This window comes from Nerophis lumbriciformis, linkage group LG12 (assembly GCF_033978685.3).
Source record: "Nerophis lumbriciformis linkage group LG12, RoL_Nlum_v2.1, whole genome shotgun sequence".
In the NCBI taxonomy this organism is placed as follows: domain Eukaryota; kingdom Metazoa; phylum Chordata; class Actinopteri; order Syngnathiformes; family Syngnathidae; genus Nerophis; species Nerophis lumbriciformis.
In genome coordinates this window covers 4,755,085-4,772,500 of record NC_084559.2, presented here as the reverse complement: position 1 = coordinate 4,772,500, position 17,416 = coordinate 4,755,085, and the positions used below count along the sequence as shown (strand labels likewise).

Sequence of the window (17,416 nt, the reverse complement as noted above, 5' to 3'; positions counted from 1 at the left end):
CATTAAAGGAAACTAACAACTATGAACTAGGTTTACAGCATATGAAATACATTTGGCAACAACATGCACTTTGAGAGTGCAGACAGCCCAGTTTTCATCAATTAATATATTCTGTAGACATACCCTCATCCGCTCTCTTTTCCTGGGGGTCTGGCGGCAGATTTCTTTGACTTTATCGTTGGAAATGCATCTGCTTTGAGTGTCGCAGGATATCCACACATTCTTGCCATCTCTGTCGTAGCATAGCTTTCGTCGGTAAAGTGTGCAGAACAAACGTCCAATTTCTTGCCACTTTTGCATCTTTGGGCCACTGGTGCAACTTGAATCCGTCCCTGTTCGTGTTGTTACACCCTCCGACAACACACCGACGAGGCATGATGTCTCCAAGGTACGGAAAACAGTCGCAAAAAACGGAAAATAACAGAGCTGATTTGGCTCGGTGTTTGAAATTTTTGTTCGAGAAAATGGCGGATTGCTTCCCGTTGTGACGTCATCGCTCCGAGAGCGAATAATAGAAAGGCGTTTAATTCGCCAAAATTCACCCATTTAGAGTTCGGAAATCGGTTAAAAAAATATATGGTCTTTTTTCTGCAACATCAAGGTATATATTGACGCTTACATAGGTCTGGTGATAATGTTCCCCTTTAAGTGTGCAAGGTAAGCATGTAGCAGAGTGTAAATTACTATATTTGTACAACACATTTAAAACGATTAAATTACAAGCGGTAGAAAATGGATGGATTGATGGAAATTCACATTAACTAAGTTTTCACACGCGATTGTACCAAAGTTAAACAAAGCCCAGAATGTCCAAAAAGTGCTTGCTTACTACAACTAAGTATAGCGACACAAAGTGATTTCTACTTTAGCATTGGTGTCATGTCCTTGTCCCATATGAAGTTTGGACTATGCTAATCTGTAAAGTCAGAGTAATACTTTTGTTGGATATACCTGATAAAGCTAGCAATGTACACATTCACAAATGTGGCCATGAGGTACTGGCAGTCAAATCGATCCATAATGCCTCCGTGTCCTGGGATGGTGTTGGCAAAATCCTGGAAAACAGAAGACATAAGGCTGGAGAGTATAACTGTATTAGGGATGGGCATCATCAACGTTTAGGGAATTCTGTAACAGATTGTTGCTTAGACTGCACTACAGGGCTGCAACAAGGATAGGCGCTGTGAGTCAAGTCTCAACTAGAGTAGTCAGAAGGACACATTGTCTGTGTGGTCAACAAGACAAAGTTCAGAACAACGTGATGATGGACTATTAGCCTAAACCCCATTATGCACATGGTTGTGGTGCCCTGGAGCAAGGCGCCTCAATAACTGAAGTCGATTCCCATACCAACGTGTGTCATTGCTATGATCGGTTGAATCCAAAAGTCCTATTTTGTGAGTTAGTAAGTGTAATTTATGACAAAACTCTTGTTGTTGAAGTTAAGCAAGAAGACATTCAAGCAAACCTCCATTAATGGAACTTGTCTGGGCATCAACACAGGAGTTCATAACATTTAGAGCAGTGGTTCTTAACCTGGGTTCGATTGAACCCTAGGGGTTCGGTGAGTCGGCCTCAGGGGTTCGGCGGAGGTCAAAACACACCCAACTTATCGTGTAAATACAAACTTCCCCCTATCGGCGTATTACGGATACGGCAACAGCTGACTGGTTTGCAGGTGTGTAATTTGTTGTGAGTTTATGCACTGTGTTGGTTTTGTTCTTTGAACAAGGTGATGTTCATGCACGGTTCATTTTATGCACCAGTAAAAAAACATGGTAACACTTTAGTATGGGGAACATATTCACCATTAATTAGTTGCTTATTAACATTCACATTAGTAACATATTGGCTCTTAACTAGTCATTATTAAGCACTTATTAATGCCTTATTCAGCATGGCCTTAGTATAACCCTAACCCTCTAACCCTGACCCTAACCCTAACCAAATAACTCTAAATTAAGTCTTTATTACTTAGAATATGTTCCCTTAGTGTCCAAATAACTCTAAATTAAGTCTTTGTTACTTAGAATATGTTCCCCATACTAAAGTGTTACCAAAAACATATAACTTTGTCTTGAATTTGAAATTATTTTTTATTTTATTTTTTTTCCACTAAAGAAGGGTTCGGTGAATGCGCATATGAAACTGGTGGGGTTCGGTACCTCCAACAAGGTTAAGAACCACTGATTTAGAGATTGTCTCCTCTCTTCGAAATGATCAATTAGCTTCTAATTTTCTCTACAGCCAATAAAGAAAATGCAGCAACATGTCCATTCTCCATTGTGTGCAGTGTACATGTACCTTAATCTTGAAGGCCCTCTTGAAGCCACTGGCAAAGAAGCCACCAAAGGGCCCAACGATTGAAGCGAAAGAGGAGAGAGCGATGCTGTGGATCTGGAAGGGGTAGAGACGCACTGTGGTCTGCAAAGGAAAGTGGTTGATTAGATGCAAGTAGTGATCATCAGTTGTATAATACTTAAAGGGGAACTGCACTTTTTGGAATGTTGTCTATTATTCACAACCCTTATGTAAGACAAGCACACATAAATTTTTCTTCTTTTTGCGCATTCTAACTACCGTATTTTTCTGAGTATAAGTCGCTCCGGAGTATAAGTCGCACCGGCCGAAAATGCATAGTAAAGAAGTAAAAAACATATACCGTATTTTTCGGAGTATAAGTTGCACCGTAGTATAAGTCGCACCTGCCGAAAATGCATAATAAAGAAGGAAAAAAACATAAAAATCGCAATGGAGCCCGGCCAAACTATGAAAAAAACTGCGAATTATAGTCCGAAAAATACGGTATAAGTCGCACTGGAGTATAAGTCACATTTTTGGGGGAAATTTATTTGATAAAAGCCAACACCAAGAATAGACATTTGAAAGGAACTTTAAAATAAATAAAGAATAGTGAACAACAGGCTGAATGAGTGTACGTTATATGAGGCATAAATAACCAACTGAGAACGTGCCTGGTATGTTAACGTAACATATTATGGTAAGAGTCATTCAAATAACTATAACATATAGAACATGCTATACGTTTACCAAACAATCTGTCACTCCTAATCGCTAAATCCCATGAAATCTTGTACGTCTAGTCCAGGGGTCGGCAACCCGCGGCTCCGGAGCCGCATGCGGCTCTTTGATCACTCTGATGCGGCTCAGCAGCTTACTTGCTGAACCCCCCCAATTTTCCTGTGAGACTTCCGGATTTCAGTGCCTCTCGCAGAAAACTCCCGGGATTAATATTCACCGATTTTCACCCTTAAAGTTATAATAAGGGCCTGCCATGATTTTACAACATTTGGCGCCCTCTACAATCTGTATTAACAGCGTGCCAGCCCAACATTTGTTATATAATATGCATCTTCTGCTTGCACACGTACGTGACAGCAAGGCATACTTGGTCAACAGCCACACAGGTTACACTGACGGTGACCATATAAAACAACTTTAACACTCTTACTAATAGTGCGCCACACTTTGAACCAAAACCAAACAAGAATGACAAACACATTTCGGGAGAACATCTGCACCTTAACACAACATAAACACAACAGAACAAACACCCAGAATCCCATGCAGCCCTGACTCTTCCGGGCTACATTAACACCCCCCCACCCCCTCTGTGCGTCGGTTGAGGTGGGCGGGGTTTGGTAGCGGGGGTGTCTAATGTATCCCGGAAGAGTTAGGGCTGCATGGGATTCTGGGTATTTGTCCTGTTGTGTTTATGTTGTGTTATGGTGCCGATGTTCTCCCGAAATGTGTTTGCCATTCTTGTTTGGTGTGGGTTCACAGTGTGGCGCATTATTAGTAAGAGTGTTAAAGTTTTTTTTATACCGCCACCGTCAGCGTAACCTGTGTGGTTGTTGAACAAGTATGCCTTGCTGTCACTTACGTGAACAAGCGGAAGCCCCATTCAACATCAGGCACGCTGGTTGTAGTGGGCGCTATATGCTGTACCATTACGGCAGGCATGACGCTGACAAGCGCTATACATTCAAAATTCGCGTGCCGCACCAGCTTAAAAATTCCATAAAAAGGTGTGGGCATCGTGTCTGAGACCCCTGGTTTATACATAGCACAAAGCAAAAAAAAACCTTTGTATGCAGTGTTATTTCATTTAAAATTTCAAAAATGTTTGCGGCTCCCATTGTTTTCTATAATTTGTGAAACTGGTCAAAATGGCTCTTTGACTGGTAAAGGTTGCCGACCCCTGGCCTAGTCTCTTACGTGAATGAGATAAATAATATTTGATATTTTACGCTAATGTGTTAATAATTTCACACATAAGTCGCTCCTGAGTATAAGTCGCACCCCCGGCCAAACTATGAAAAAAACTGCGACTTATAGTCCGAAAAATACGGTAGTAAATCAGTGCGAGCAAAAGTCCCCTTCCGACAAAGCTTATGGGAGTGGCTCTATTCCTTCTATAAAGTGCTCTAAATAACCTCTAAACACCTCCATAGTCATTTTATATACACAATGTAAGTATATATGTAATGTAGTAACATGCACATTCATAATAGCATGTAAAGTTTATGTATTTTGTTTAATTTAAGCATGATTTGGTCTACGAAATTTGTAATGCAGACTATGGGGAGGCGGGGCCGGCAGACCGACAGCGAGGCGTGCCCCGCCAGGGCCGACTTCGAGATGACGGCGAGGAGGTGTGGCCGGCGGAACCGCGTCCAAATGGACTGCAGGTGCGTGGATCGGGCAGCTGAGCACAATCCAGTAATCTCCTTGAACTGGGTAAAAGGGGAACAGCCGTAAAAGTGAAGGGAAACGTGGCAGAAGGGGTTGGAGAGCCAGCAACGCATGCAGCGCGGAATAGAGCGAGAGCAAGAGGCAGACGCAGACGACGCGGCCGGCTGGAAAGCGACCGGGAGAGCGAGCAGCAGATGCACAGCGAAAGCGACCGGAGACTGAGGTTTTATTTGAAAAAATTAAAGAAAGTCAACCATGCTCGAAACAATGTCCTTCCTTGGTGGTCCAGAGAACCTGCACGACGGCTTGAGTCTGTCACACAGACGTTAAAAGAAAAAAAGCTGGGTGCAAACCAGCGTCTTTTGCGTGTCTTTTTTGCCATCTCCCTGGGTCTAAGTTGGTAGTCAAAGTCTACCAACTTCTCAGTTTATATCCACATTATTTTACTATCAAGGTGAGAGACATTATTTACAATCTAGTATTAACTTTCACAAGCTAAGAGAAAGCATCTCACCAGTTGATGGTGTCAATACAGCAGCTTCTCTCTGATCAATTTGCGTTAGCACTTATTATAACAATATCACAAATACTTGGTTGTTAATATTCAGGTCACGAAATGTAAATGGAGTTTTGTTACCACACTCCAGTGCTAACATGTCAAGTTTAAGGATATTTCCTCTTATTCCTGTTACAAACATGAATACCTTGCTCATTTTGCAAAGCAGACCTTGTTTTTATGACAGTGCATCTCTGATACGCGAGCATTTAAAGCGGAGACATGATGTCGGAAGCCTGGAGGGAGGATGCGGTCTCAACTTCGGTAAAAGTATTAGCTTTCACTTTGCCAAAGTCACCCAGCTCAACTTTCTCTACATCAATTGTGAATTTGCAAAGCTGAAAAAAAGAGGAACTTTTACAAATGTGAACCGCGTCTGCGCGCGTGAACACACACACACACACACACACACACACACACAGACACACAGACACAGAGAGAGAGAAACAGGCACCAATGAGGAGGTATCATAAGATTAAACTTACAATCTATTAAATAGCCAACATTCTAATTATTAATCAAGGATTGAATTCTACAAATTGAGCCTATTAGAGTGCTAAAACTGCCAAGAGTTAATCGATAGTCAATATACCAGTGTGCAGCTTTTTAAACATCACAAAATGCCTTTCTTTTTGAGGAAGTTAGATTTTGCGTTTTATTGTTTGTTTTCATTGTTGCTATTTTAACTGTGTTTAACTGTGTCCTGGGCGTGACGTTAAAGTGCGTCCAGCAGAGGAGGCGCCTCTATGGGGTCTTGGGGCACTAGGAGGTTAACCCCTTTACTACGTTACCCCAGGTGGCCCTTGGCAAAGGCCTAGTACCTGACTGCCTCCCTAGCCATGGATACGGTGAAGACCTCAACGGTGGAGCAGGCGGAAGACGGTAGATGTAAGAACTACCACAACGGCTGCGATGGTGGAAGAAGGCACCCCCACATCCACGTGGGCCCAATTATGGGGAAATAACAACCCAAGACCTCAACTGTGGAGGATGATTGCTAACCCTATGGAGCGTCAGAACGGCTGGGATGGCGGATGAAGGCTGCAGCAGAAAAGGGTCCCCAGTCGTCTTGGACTCCATGCCAATGGACCATGACCAGGATCTGTCAAGGATCGTGTGGTGACTGTCTGTGCACCATAGAGATGCGCGGTTTGCGGACACAACCGCGGAGTCCGCGGATTATCCGCGGGTCGGGCGGTTGAAATAAAAAAAAATTAGATTTTATCCGCGGGTCGGGTCAGGCGGTTGAAATTAAAAAAAAATTAGATTTTAAATAGATTCAGGCGGGTGGCAGTTAAACCAATTCGGAAATATGTATACATAGTTAAATGTTGTTACCCACATACAAAAAACGAGCAGGCACCTGCAGCACGCCACAACAGAAGAAGAAAAAAAACGGCAGCAAACGTGGTAAAAAAAGGGAATACTAAAGACCAGAAGACCAGAAGAAAAAAAGGCCAGAAAAGTTCAGCGTGGACTCGTTTTTATGAGGTTGTAAATCAGGATGATAGTAATGCTGGCTACGTGATTTGCAAGAGCTGCGACGCTGTTTATGTCTACGACAGTCACAAAACCGGGACATCTAACATGGTGCATCACATTTGTGCAAAACCCCGAACCTCCACAAACACCCTGAGCATGAGCAGTTTCGTCCGCCGTGATCCCAGAAGAGTGCCACAGGATGTTAAAACAAGATAGAACGCAGCTGCCTGCAGCAGTTTGAGTGGCGCGAGTGCGCTTGGAGGTGCGCTCAGCGCGGCTCCCAGATGATTGCGCACTGGTGTGCGTCTGGGCCGTGACAGCGTGGCACACATTGAATGTCTCTGCTGCATTGGATCAGTCTCCTTTCTTTTTTTTTCTTTCTTTTTTTTTTTTCTCTTTCTCCCCCTCCATTTTTCTGCATTCTTTCGTATCTCAAGTTATCATTATGTATATGTATTGTTGCATTTAAACAACTGTATTGTTGATAATAAAGGTAAATTATTGGTATTGTTCATTATCAATAGCGCTATTTCTATTGGTATTTGTATTGATCCATTTGTAGTGTAATAATGCTCATTGCCATTTCTGTATTCTTTTTTATTTTTCGCTAACTGCTTATTTGCTATTACTTTTACCATCATATTTGTACATGTCATATTTGCTGATGTTGCTCTATTGTTGTTGTTGTTGTTTGCTGTTGTTGTTTTTGTCTCTCTGTCTAATCCCCCTCTTGTCCCCACAATTTCCCCCTCTGTCTTCTTTTTTTTTCTCTTTCTATCCCCTCCTGCTCCGGCCCGGCTGCACTAAATGATAATATAAATACATTTAATAAAGTCAAATACAAATAAGGCAACAAGAGAAGTATCCTACACTTCTCTTTTGTAAAGTAAATCTGAACAGCCGACATGGGCATCTACATCAACTATATGATTTGCCTGAGAAGCTGGACAGGACACACAAAAAAAAAAAAAAAAAAAGTTAGTTCGGGTGTATGGCGGATGGTTGACGACTTTTGTGATGCGGTTGCGGATGAAATAATTGCCTATCCGCGCATCTCTGTGCACCAGTCTCCCCACGTTAAACAAAGTCATGCACAGGCATCCTCCATAGAGGGATACCCCCCTACCAGGAGGATCGTCATACTCGCTTCGAGTGACCGCCGATGATGATGATGACTTTAACATTTTTTTTAACATAAAAATGTATTGTTTTATTTTTTAGCACTTTGTCTTTCCTTTCTTTTAAAGTTGCAACCTTAGTTAGAATGCATTAAAAAAAAAAAGACAAATTTGTCTCTAATAAGGATTGTAAATTATAGGCACAATTCCAATAAAAGTGCAGTTCCCCTTTAAAAGGCAATCGTTATTATTTTTAGTGTGTGTAGTGAATTTAAACTACCGGTATATATTTTTTTGGTATTGTAAATGTCTTGAACTCACCCATCCAGTGAAAGACTCAAGGACGCTGGGAAGTACGTAATCCTGAAGCTGGAAAAGCTCAGAGGGCTCGCAGTCTACCTGGAAACTGTTGGAATCGTTGTTGAACTCCACTGGGCATACAAAGTAGCGGTAGCCTGCCATCACATAGGAGAGCTGTGAGGAAAGAGAAAAAGATTATAGTTGGGAAACTGATGACAAAAAAGGGGCAATGCTGAATCCAAGTCAGACAGTTTAGAGGCTTGATTTAAGTAATAAATCAAGCATTGTTTAAGGAAAATAATATGTTGTGTTGTACCCAATGTCATTCTTGTTGTTGTATTGGTTTCTATTATCTTTAAAAACTTGACACAATATAGATTTTATTATTTTGGTAACCCCACGACTTGCAAAACGAAAAAGTAGCACAACTGAACCAAGTTGTATCAATAGATGAATGTTGTAAGTCTGTAAGATGTTGTCCATCGGACCTCAGACCACAGACCAGACCACAAGTAAAACCAGGAACTTCTAGAGGGCAGTGTAGTATCCCAAAATGTAGGACAGACTTTGCCCAATCTGCTTTCACGGCAAAGGCTGTGAAACAGTGGAACAAGCTCCAGTCTGAGCTGCTGAGCTTGAATTCACTCACTTCCTTCACAAGAGAAGCAAAAACATGGCTTTTAGACAACCAGGGATGTACGCACTTGTGAGTTATTGGGATTTTTAATGTGATTGACTTGTACACTGCAAAAACTGAAATCTAAGTAAGATTAAATATCTCAAATAAGGTTGATATTTGCTTATTTTCTGTCTGGTAAGATAATTAATCTTTTTGTTAGTCTTTTACTTGTTTTAAGGGTTTTGGTCCTAAATGATCTCAGAAAGATATTACAGCTTGTTGCTGAGATTTTATGACCTATATTGAGTAAAACATGCTTGAAACTAGAATATCAACTGATGCGAGGCTGGGTCATTAACACTCACAAGTATAAAACTACTTTTTTAAAGTAATAATTTCTTACTTCAAGCATGAAAAAAATCATGATGCTGAGCGCATATCATTATGTCAAGATAATGGCACTAGCATTTACTTAATTTAAGAATATTTTTCAACATATTGAGAAAAAAGTTTGTTTTTTTTTCTACCAAGAAAAGTACACTTGTCATTAGTGAGAATATACTTATTTTAAGGTATTTTGGGGTTTATTGAGGTTAGCCAATTTTACTTGTTTTGGAAAGTCTTGACAAGCCAAATGTTCTTGTTCTATTGGCAGATAATTTTGCTTAGTTCAAATAAAATACCCCTCATTTTTGTAATTTTTTTTCTTGTTTTTGAACACTGACTTTTTGCAGTGTACTGTATGCACAATGAAGGCTGCACCTATTGTAATGTATTTTTTTTTTAGATAATATCATTATGTATGCTGTATGTGTGTATGATATTTGGATGGACATTTGAATAGTGTTTTAACATGCACTTTGTGCCTCCCACTTAGGACTACAGATGGAAATTAGCTACTAAACTACAGTCTGGTACAAACATCTATGTTTTTATGCATAATATATATTGTCCTAATAAATAAATAAATTAAATGAAAAGAATGAAATTTAAAGGGGTCGTATTATGATTTTTTTTTCTACATTTAAAACACTTCCTTGAGGTCTACATAACAAGTAATGGTGATTCTTTGGTCAGATTTTTGCATAGATTTATGTTTTACAGACCGTTTTCAAGCTGCTTTCTGACTGTCTCTTCAAGATGTTCCGTTTTGTGGGCAGTCTTATTTACGTGCCTCCACTTCGTTGTAGTTTTTAGCTTTTCCATAGAGAGTCTACTGACAGATATAAATTCAAACTATATGCTACTTTGTATTAGAAATGGCAACAATGGAGGATGCAAGCCCATGCACAACCCGGTCTGCCCCACAACAAGAGGATAGAGGAAAAAATTAGCTTACTGACTACAGCTACAATGTCACTTACACGAGTACATTTATACCATGTATGGATAATCCGGTGGCATTTTTTCCAATCGTTACAGATTGGGTAAATTCCAAATGATTTGTTAGGAGGAAGTATGAAGGAAGGCATTGTTTTATAAATATCTCCCCAATATTTGATTTCAATATTTAGGACTTACACTGATGCCAAATACACAACAGCAGGTACCAATAGGAAAAGATGGTTTTGCATAATAGGGCCCCTTTCAGTGGGCCAGTTATTTAAAATGCCAAGTTACATTTTTCAAAAGTATCAATATGATAAGAATGACTGGCTGTCTAAAAATATGTGATGAAAAAAAACAAACACCTTACCAAGATGCCAAACACAATGGTGGCGAACAAGCCACCGATGAATCCCTCCCACGTCTTCTTAGGCGACAGCTGCAGAGGACACAGCGTGTATAACAGCTTTTGAATACACTTATTACATTTAGATGTATGAAATGAGGGATTCCCCTAATGGTGGTTTGTATTTTAATCTTGAGCCACTGATGCAAACAAACCTTAATGAGAGGGGTGCGGCCGAAGAAGAAACCAAACATGTAGGCCATGATGTCATTACAGATCACGCAGGAAATTGGCACAATAAACCTATTGGCATACAAGCATAAACCAAAGAAATGTTAAGAGATGAAGAACTTGGTTGGTTACGGACAGTATTACATTTTGCTGAGAGTTTATTTGTGTAATGCAAGAAGATTGTTTACATACCAGATCATCCCTTCAAACAAGTTGTGAATAATGAGGTGAGATTGCGTTACAACAATCAGCAGAGTCACGTGGGTCCAGCCAAACTGAAGAAAACAGAAATACAATTCAAAAGGTTTGGCAAGACAAGTTTAAATTAAACACACTCCCAAAAGGTGTCTAACTATGGATACAGACAGTGCACAACAAGATTTCCAAGGACAACATTGGGTGTTTTTCATATATAAAAATTCATTTATTTGGGATGGCTTACTGCATACTTGCCAACCTTGAGACCTCCGATTTCGGGAGGTGGGGGGCGTGGTTGGGGGCGTGGTTAAGAGGGGAGGAGTATATTTACAGCTAGAATTCACCAAGTCAAGTATTTCATATACTGTATATATATATATATATATATATATATATATATATATATATATATATATATATATATATATATATGTATGTGTGGGGGAAAAAATCACAAGACTACTTTTTTTTTTTTTTTTTTTTTTTTTTCCCCACACATACATATATTGCGCTCTACTACGGTATCGAGCACTATTTTTTGGATAACCTTATTAAGACATACATATATATATATATATATATATATATATATATATATATATATATATATATATATATATAAGAAATACTTGACGAAATACTAAGTCAAGTATTTCAAATACATATATATATATATATATATATATATATATATATAAGAAATACTTGACTTTCAGTGAATTCTAGCTATAAATATATATTTTATTATATATATTTTTATATATATATAAAAAATAAATACTTGAATTTCAGTGTTAATTTATTTACACATATACACACACATAACACTCATCTACTCATTGTTGAGTTAAGGGTTGAATTGTCCATCCTTGTTCTATTCTCTGTCACTATTTTTCGAACCATGCTGAACACCCTCTCTGATGATGCATTGCTGTGTGGCACGCACAAAAGTGCTTTCATCAAATGCACTAGATGGCAGTATTGTCCTGTTTAAGAGTGTCACAACATTGCTGTTTACGGCAGACGAACTGCTTTATGGTAGACAAAAACGTGACTGCTGTTGTTGTGTGTTACCGCGCTGGGAGGACGTTAATGAAACTGCCTAACAATAAACCCACATAAGAAACCAAGAACTCGCCCTCCATCCTTCTACAGTTATAACGTGATTGGGCAGGTACGCTGTTTATAATGTGGGTTAGCGGACTCAGGTCCGCATGGACCTGAGTCCGCCTGAATTTCGGGACAAAATTTGTCCCGGGAAGTTGTCGGGTGAGGCGCTGAATTTCGGGAGTCTCCCGGAAAATCCGGGAGGGTTGGCACGTATGGCTTACTGACTGTCAGACTTCTTGGTAAGGTCTATTCAGCTGTACTAGAGAGAAGGCTCCGCCAAATAGTCGAACCTCAAATTCTGCAGGAGCAGTGTAGTTTTCGTCCTGGTCTTGGATCTATGAACTAGCTCTTTACTCTCAGCAGGGGAGTCTGCCCAAGCAGTCTAAATGGGTTTATAAGTGTAGACTTGAGGAAGGCTTTCGAACGTGTCCCTTGGAAAACCCTTCTGGGAGTGCGTTGGGAGTATGGATTACGGCACTGCCTGATTTGGCGTTTCGCTCCATGTATAACTCAAGAACATGATACGGATGGATGTCTATCAATGTAATTTGTCATTACAATTCCATACAAGAGATGGAATTTTGACTCAGCTTCTGAACACAATTTACCGCACCTAAAAGAACACATAGCAGGATTGACCTGTATTAACCGTGCATACCCACAAAAACCTGGTGTAAAAATTTAATAATTCCCCGGCCAACTGGACCAGACAGAGTCTATCAAGTGAGTCAGACTTTATATTGATCATGATACACACAGCACATCATACATGTATTAGGCCTGGGCCGATAACAAATTTTGCTTGACGATATATTGACTTACAAATTATTGCCGATAAACGATATTATTGTCATTATTTTTATGAGACCAAGGCCTAACGTGTATCATGATAGACAACATACGCTGCCTGGCTAGCTGTTTACAAACAAAACATAAAACTGTGGGCTAATACTTAACAGATACTGTAATATGATTGTTCATGTTTTTCAGTCAGTACAGATTAGTGTCTGTGGGGGGAGGTGTAGTCAGCGCTGCTTGCAGGAGAAAAAGTCACTATCGGGCAGGGGCGGGGCATGTGCTGACAGCTGGCAGGTGATTAGATTTCACAGGTAGTACGTGTTAATCTAATCATCTGTTGTCTTTAACAGTAGGCGGCTGGGAGAAGAGAGGAAGGAGGATTGGTGAGTCTGGAGAAAACTTTGTTGATAAAACATACGAGCATTAAAAATCTTGTTAAACCTGCACGCTGGACTCCTGTGCCGTGTCTGACAGTGGGACTGCGAGGAAGCGACTTCCACAGTGTCGTATCGCAGTGTTGTGCATTACAAACACGTTTTGTGATGAAGTAAAAGCGAGTTTATCTCTTTCCGTAGTTAGCTTTTACGGCTAATACCATAGCAGCGTTTTTCCTTGCCCGCATGTGGATTTGGATCAAGGGATGTCGTTGTGAGTTTGTGAAGCACTTTCAGGCACTCTAGATTCAGGGGTATATGAATGAAATTGTATTTGACTGCTTGATAAAGGTAGGATGAAGTGACAAGGGGTGTACAGCCCTCAAAATGAAGTGTGCTATGTACAGACCACACTTGAAACCAAGGATTCGGAGAAGAATGCTGAGCAGAAAGAACATTAATGACTTTAAACGTAATTAATAACTGAGACGCCATGTAAAATATTGCCATGTTTTGAATGTTGTTTTTATTTTAAAATCGCTCGTCACACGAACTAACTAAAACAACTGTACAGTAGCTAGTAAACTACGATGTCAGACTTGCAGCAAACGGACATCACCATAATTTACTACATTTCATTACTGATTAGACAGCTGGCTTAAAGGGGAACATTATCACCAGACCTATGTAAGTGTCAATATATACCTTGATGTTGCAGAAAAAAGACCATGTATTTTTTTAATCGATTTCCGAACTCTAAATGGGTGAATTTTGGCGAATTAAACGCCTTTCTATTATTCTCTCTCGTTGTGACATCACATCGGGAAGCAATCCGCCATTTTCTCACTTTCGTCGGTGTGTTGTCGGAGGGTGTAACAACACGAACAGGGACGGATTCAAGTTGCACCAGTGGCCCAAAGATGCGAAAGTGGCAAGAAATTGGACGAAATTTGTTCAAAATACGAGGGTGTGGGGAAAGCCGACGAAATGGTCAGTCGTTTGTTCCGCACACTTTACCGACGAAAGCTATGCTACGACAGAGATGGCAAGAATGTGTGGATATCCTGCAACACTCAAAGCAGATGCATTTCCAACGATAAAGTCAAAGAAATCTGCCGCCAGACCCCCATTGAATCTGCCGGAGTGTGTGAGCTATTCAGGGACAAAGGACCTCGGTAGCACGGCAAGAAATGGCGGCAGTTTGTTCCCACAGACGAGCGAGCTAAACCCCTGGATGTCTTGGCTCACACCGTCCCTTATGCCACCGAAAATGATCAAGAGAAGAATATCGACCCTAGCTTCCCTGGCCTGTTGACATCAACTCCAAAACTGGACAGATCAGCTTTCAGGAAAAAAGAGCGGATGAGGGTATGTCTACAGAATATATTAATTGATGAAAACTTTATTCATTACTCGCGGTTTTACGTAAATTATTATACATAAACTGTGCTTACCAATAATTTAGCTTAAAAACATTTATTTTTTTCAATCATTCGAGTACATTCGGGTAGTCTTGTGTAATGCAGTATTTTGTGTCTATTTAGGTATGGTTAACCTGAGTGCTGAAATCGTGGAAAAATATATGTTCTTAGCGCGCCTGAAATGGGCTGTCTGCACTCTCAAAGTGCATGTTGTTGCCAAATGTATTTCATATGCTGTAAACCTAGTTCATAGTTGTTAGTAATTATCTTATCAGACAGTGTTAAGCCGCTGAAATCCGAGTCTGAATCCGAGCTAATGTTGCTATAGCTTGCTGTTCTATCCGCCATGTTTGTTTGTATTGGCATCACTATGTGACGTCACAGGAAAATGGACGGGTGTATATAACGATGGTTAAAATCAGGCACTTTGAAGCTTTTTTTAGGGATATTGCGTGATGGGTAAAATTTTGAAAAAAACTTCGAAAAATAAAATAAGCCACTGGGAACTGATTTTTAATGGTTTTAACCCTTCTGAAATTGTGATAATGTTCCCCTTTAATGTCAAAATGTACATTAGCCATGTTTAGTGTTATTGTACTTATTTTAAAATCACTCATCATTACGACCAAATAACAACTCATTTACACATTGTAGCTTCTGAAAACTGTGATATTTGCTTTTTATAAACTTGCGCTACATTACATCACAGTTGTTAGAAAAGATTACATCATAGTATTGTATGTTTACTGCCTATGTCATAGCAGCTCGAGGGGATAAAGAAGCAGGAAACGAGTTACTTCTCATTTCATCAGGATATATTTTTTACCACTTCATTTTACCCCCCAGTTTTAAGTGGCAAGACAAAGTAGAAGTTGTAAGAGGGACAGTTGGGATTTAGCCAAGCTTGCCAGTGATTTGTAGGACAACCACCTGCCCACGGTCCTAACAACTATAGATGCCCTCCCACAGGCCTCATCAATAACCCAATGCCCCTAAGGGCGAAGGCAAAGAAGAGGCAGGGTGCGACTCACCATGTAGAACTGAAGGCGGTAGTGCTTCTTCACCAAGCTCAGCACAAACATGCAGAAACCTGAAGTAGGCACACACTTGTCAATGCAATGCACATTAGAGACAAATTAATTAAGTCAGAATCTAGGTCAACTTTGTTCAAAATGACTGATTTTAGTTTAACCTATTTTAGCAGAAAGCAAGTGTTAATATGGAGGAAGTGACTCAAGGTGGCTGGATACATTCTATTTATAGTTTGATAAGGACTGAGGAAAAGGTGTCCTTGTAGATCAGTAATAAATTACTAATACAAAGTCTCTAGCCACTCTCATTAAAAATTGGCTCACTTATCGGGCCCCTTCTTAATAGGTAAAATCTCTTTGGATAAAGAGATGAAGGAAAGCAAGACGTTGCAGTTTATGTTAAACTGTACTCTTCTTTTTTAAACATGCTTTGAAATAATAGTCCATATATGGCACATTCAAATTATGCCTTTTGGATTGAGCCACTCGAATACAAAGTACAGCAACTGACTGAGTTGCCACATTTTAATGAGGAAAATAATACAAAACTCTCAAAACCACAAAAATTATAATATCTAGTCTGCATGGATAGACAAATAGTACGGTAGTATTTTAAGTCCACTAATATGATTTTGGAAATGATTAGTTATGCTTAGTCTTAGCATATGAGGAAAGGCATACTGTGTGAGTCACCTGTGAGGTAGAGCGCAAAGGAGATAAAGCGGTGGTATTTGCTTAGGATGCGAAGCGGCTCTTCCCTCTGCACCAGCGTGAAGAAGTAATCCGTGACCGTCTCACCATAGAAGAAGTAATTGACACAAAGCAGGAAGTACCTGTACGCAAACAGTATTGACAAACTGACCTGCACAAGCTTTATGACAGCAATAAACATGTTTGGGTACAGTACAGCAGAAATGTTGAATTTAAGCAGGGATTGAAGACAACAATATTTAATGAAGTTAGGTTTCACATATTTTTCCATTCAATATTTGCTATGGACTCATTCCCATTAGGTTAATGATAAAAGACACGTTATAAAATGTTTAAGTTTATGTCGTCATCAAGTAGTTTCCATGTTTTACGACATGAAAAGGAAGGGTGAATGTCTATTACACAGTGGAGAAACAAAGGGACTACAAATTCAAACTACTTTAGTGTAAGATTACAATGCATCTAATTTATGTTTTTTTTAATTGTTGATTGACTTAATAATCTAGTCTACACCGACACTATTTTTTTTAACAATAAAGACACCAAACCTCATGAAATCTGCAACAAATTAACACATGAGACATGCACAGTTTAAAAAAAAAAAGTGTCTCAAATTGATTACATAAATGTGTAAGTTCTCAAACTTCTCACCAACTCAATGTCCTGAACCATGGCAGATGGTACGAATGGTAAACACTGTAACCAATGGTGATGATTTCTTGGAAGCACTTGATCTGAACACACATGACCTGCACAAAGAAGCAATACATTACAAAAGAAAGTGGGTACTGATGGGTACTGTTCACATTTGGACCGATATTGTACCAATTACCAATACCTGGGAATCGGTATTGGTACTCAGCGAAACCAATTTTTGGTAATTGGTCATTTTGTGTGTGTTCATGGGGTAACACATTTTAACTTGTTCATTAATAAAAAAAATCATGTTTATGTACCATTTAACACTGAGCTGATAAAGGTAACTGTGCTGTCCAGATTTTACATTTTCATTTTCTTACACTTCTGAGTCTCATTTATCAGTGGGCATTCATTTCAGTTTGTCATCAAAAACTAGTCTT

At 39.7% G+C, this 17,416-nt stretch overlaps 1 protein-coding gene across 1 annotated transcript in view; it reads right to left on the bottom strand.

Moving 5' to 3' along the window:
* LOC140679242 (phosphatidate cytidylyltransferase 2-like) overlaps positions 1–17,416 on the bottom strand; it is a 37,430-nt gene that overhangs the window by 2,047 nt on the left and 17,967 nt on the right. Inside the window, exons 4-12 of the mRNA XM_072914242.1 lie at positions 16,989–17,086; positions 16,320–16,459; positions 15,627–15,685; positions 10,887–10,969; positions 10,679–10,766; positions 10,488–10,556; positions 8,194–8,346; positions 2,305–2,424; positions 952–1,055 (exon numbers count right to left, since the gene is read on the bottom strand). Coding sequence (XP_072770343.1) covers positions 952–1,055; positions 2,305–2,424; positions 8,194–8,346; positions 10,488–10,556; positions 10,679–10,766; positions 10,887–10,969; positions 15,627–15,685; positions 16,320–16,459; positions 16,989–17,086 — 914 coding nt within the window. The remainder of the gene's footprint in view (positions 1–951; positions 1,056–2,304; positions 2,425–8,193; positions 8,347–10,487; positions 10,557–10,678; positions 10,767–10,886; positions 10,970–15,626; positions 15,686–16,319; positions 16,460–16,988; positions 17,087–17,416) is intronic.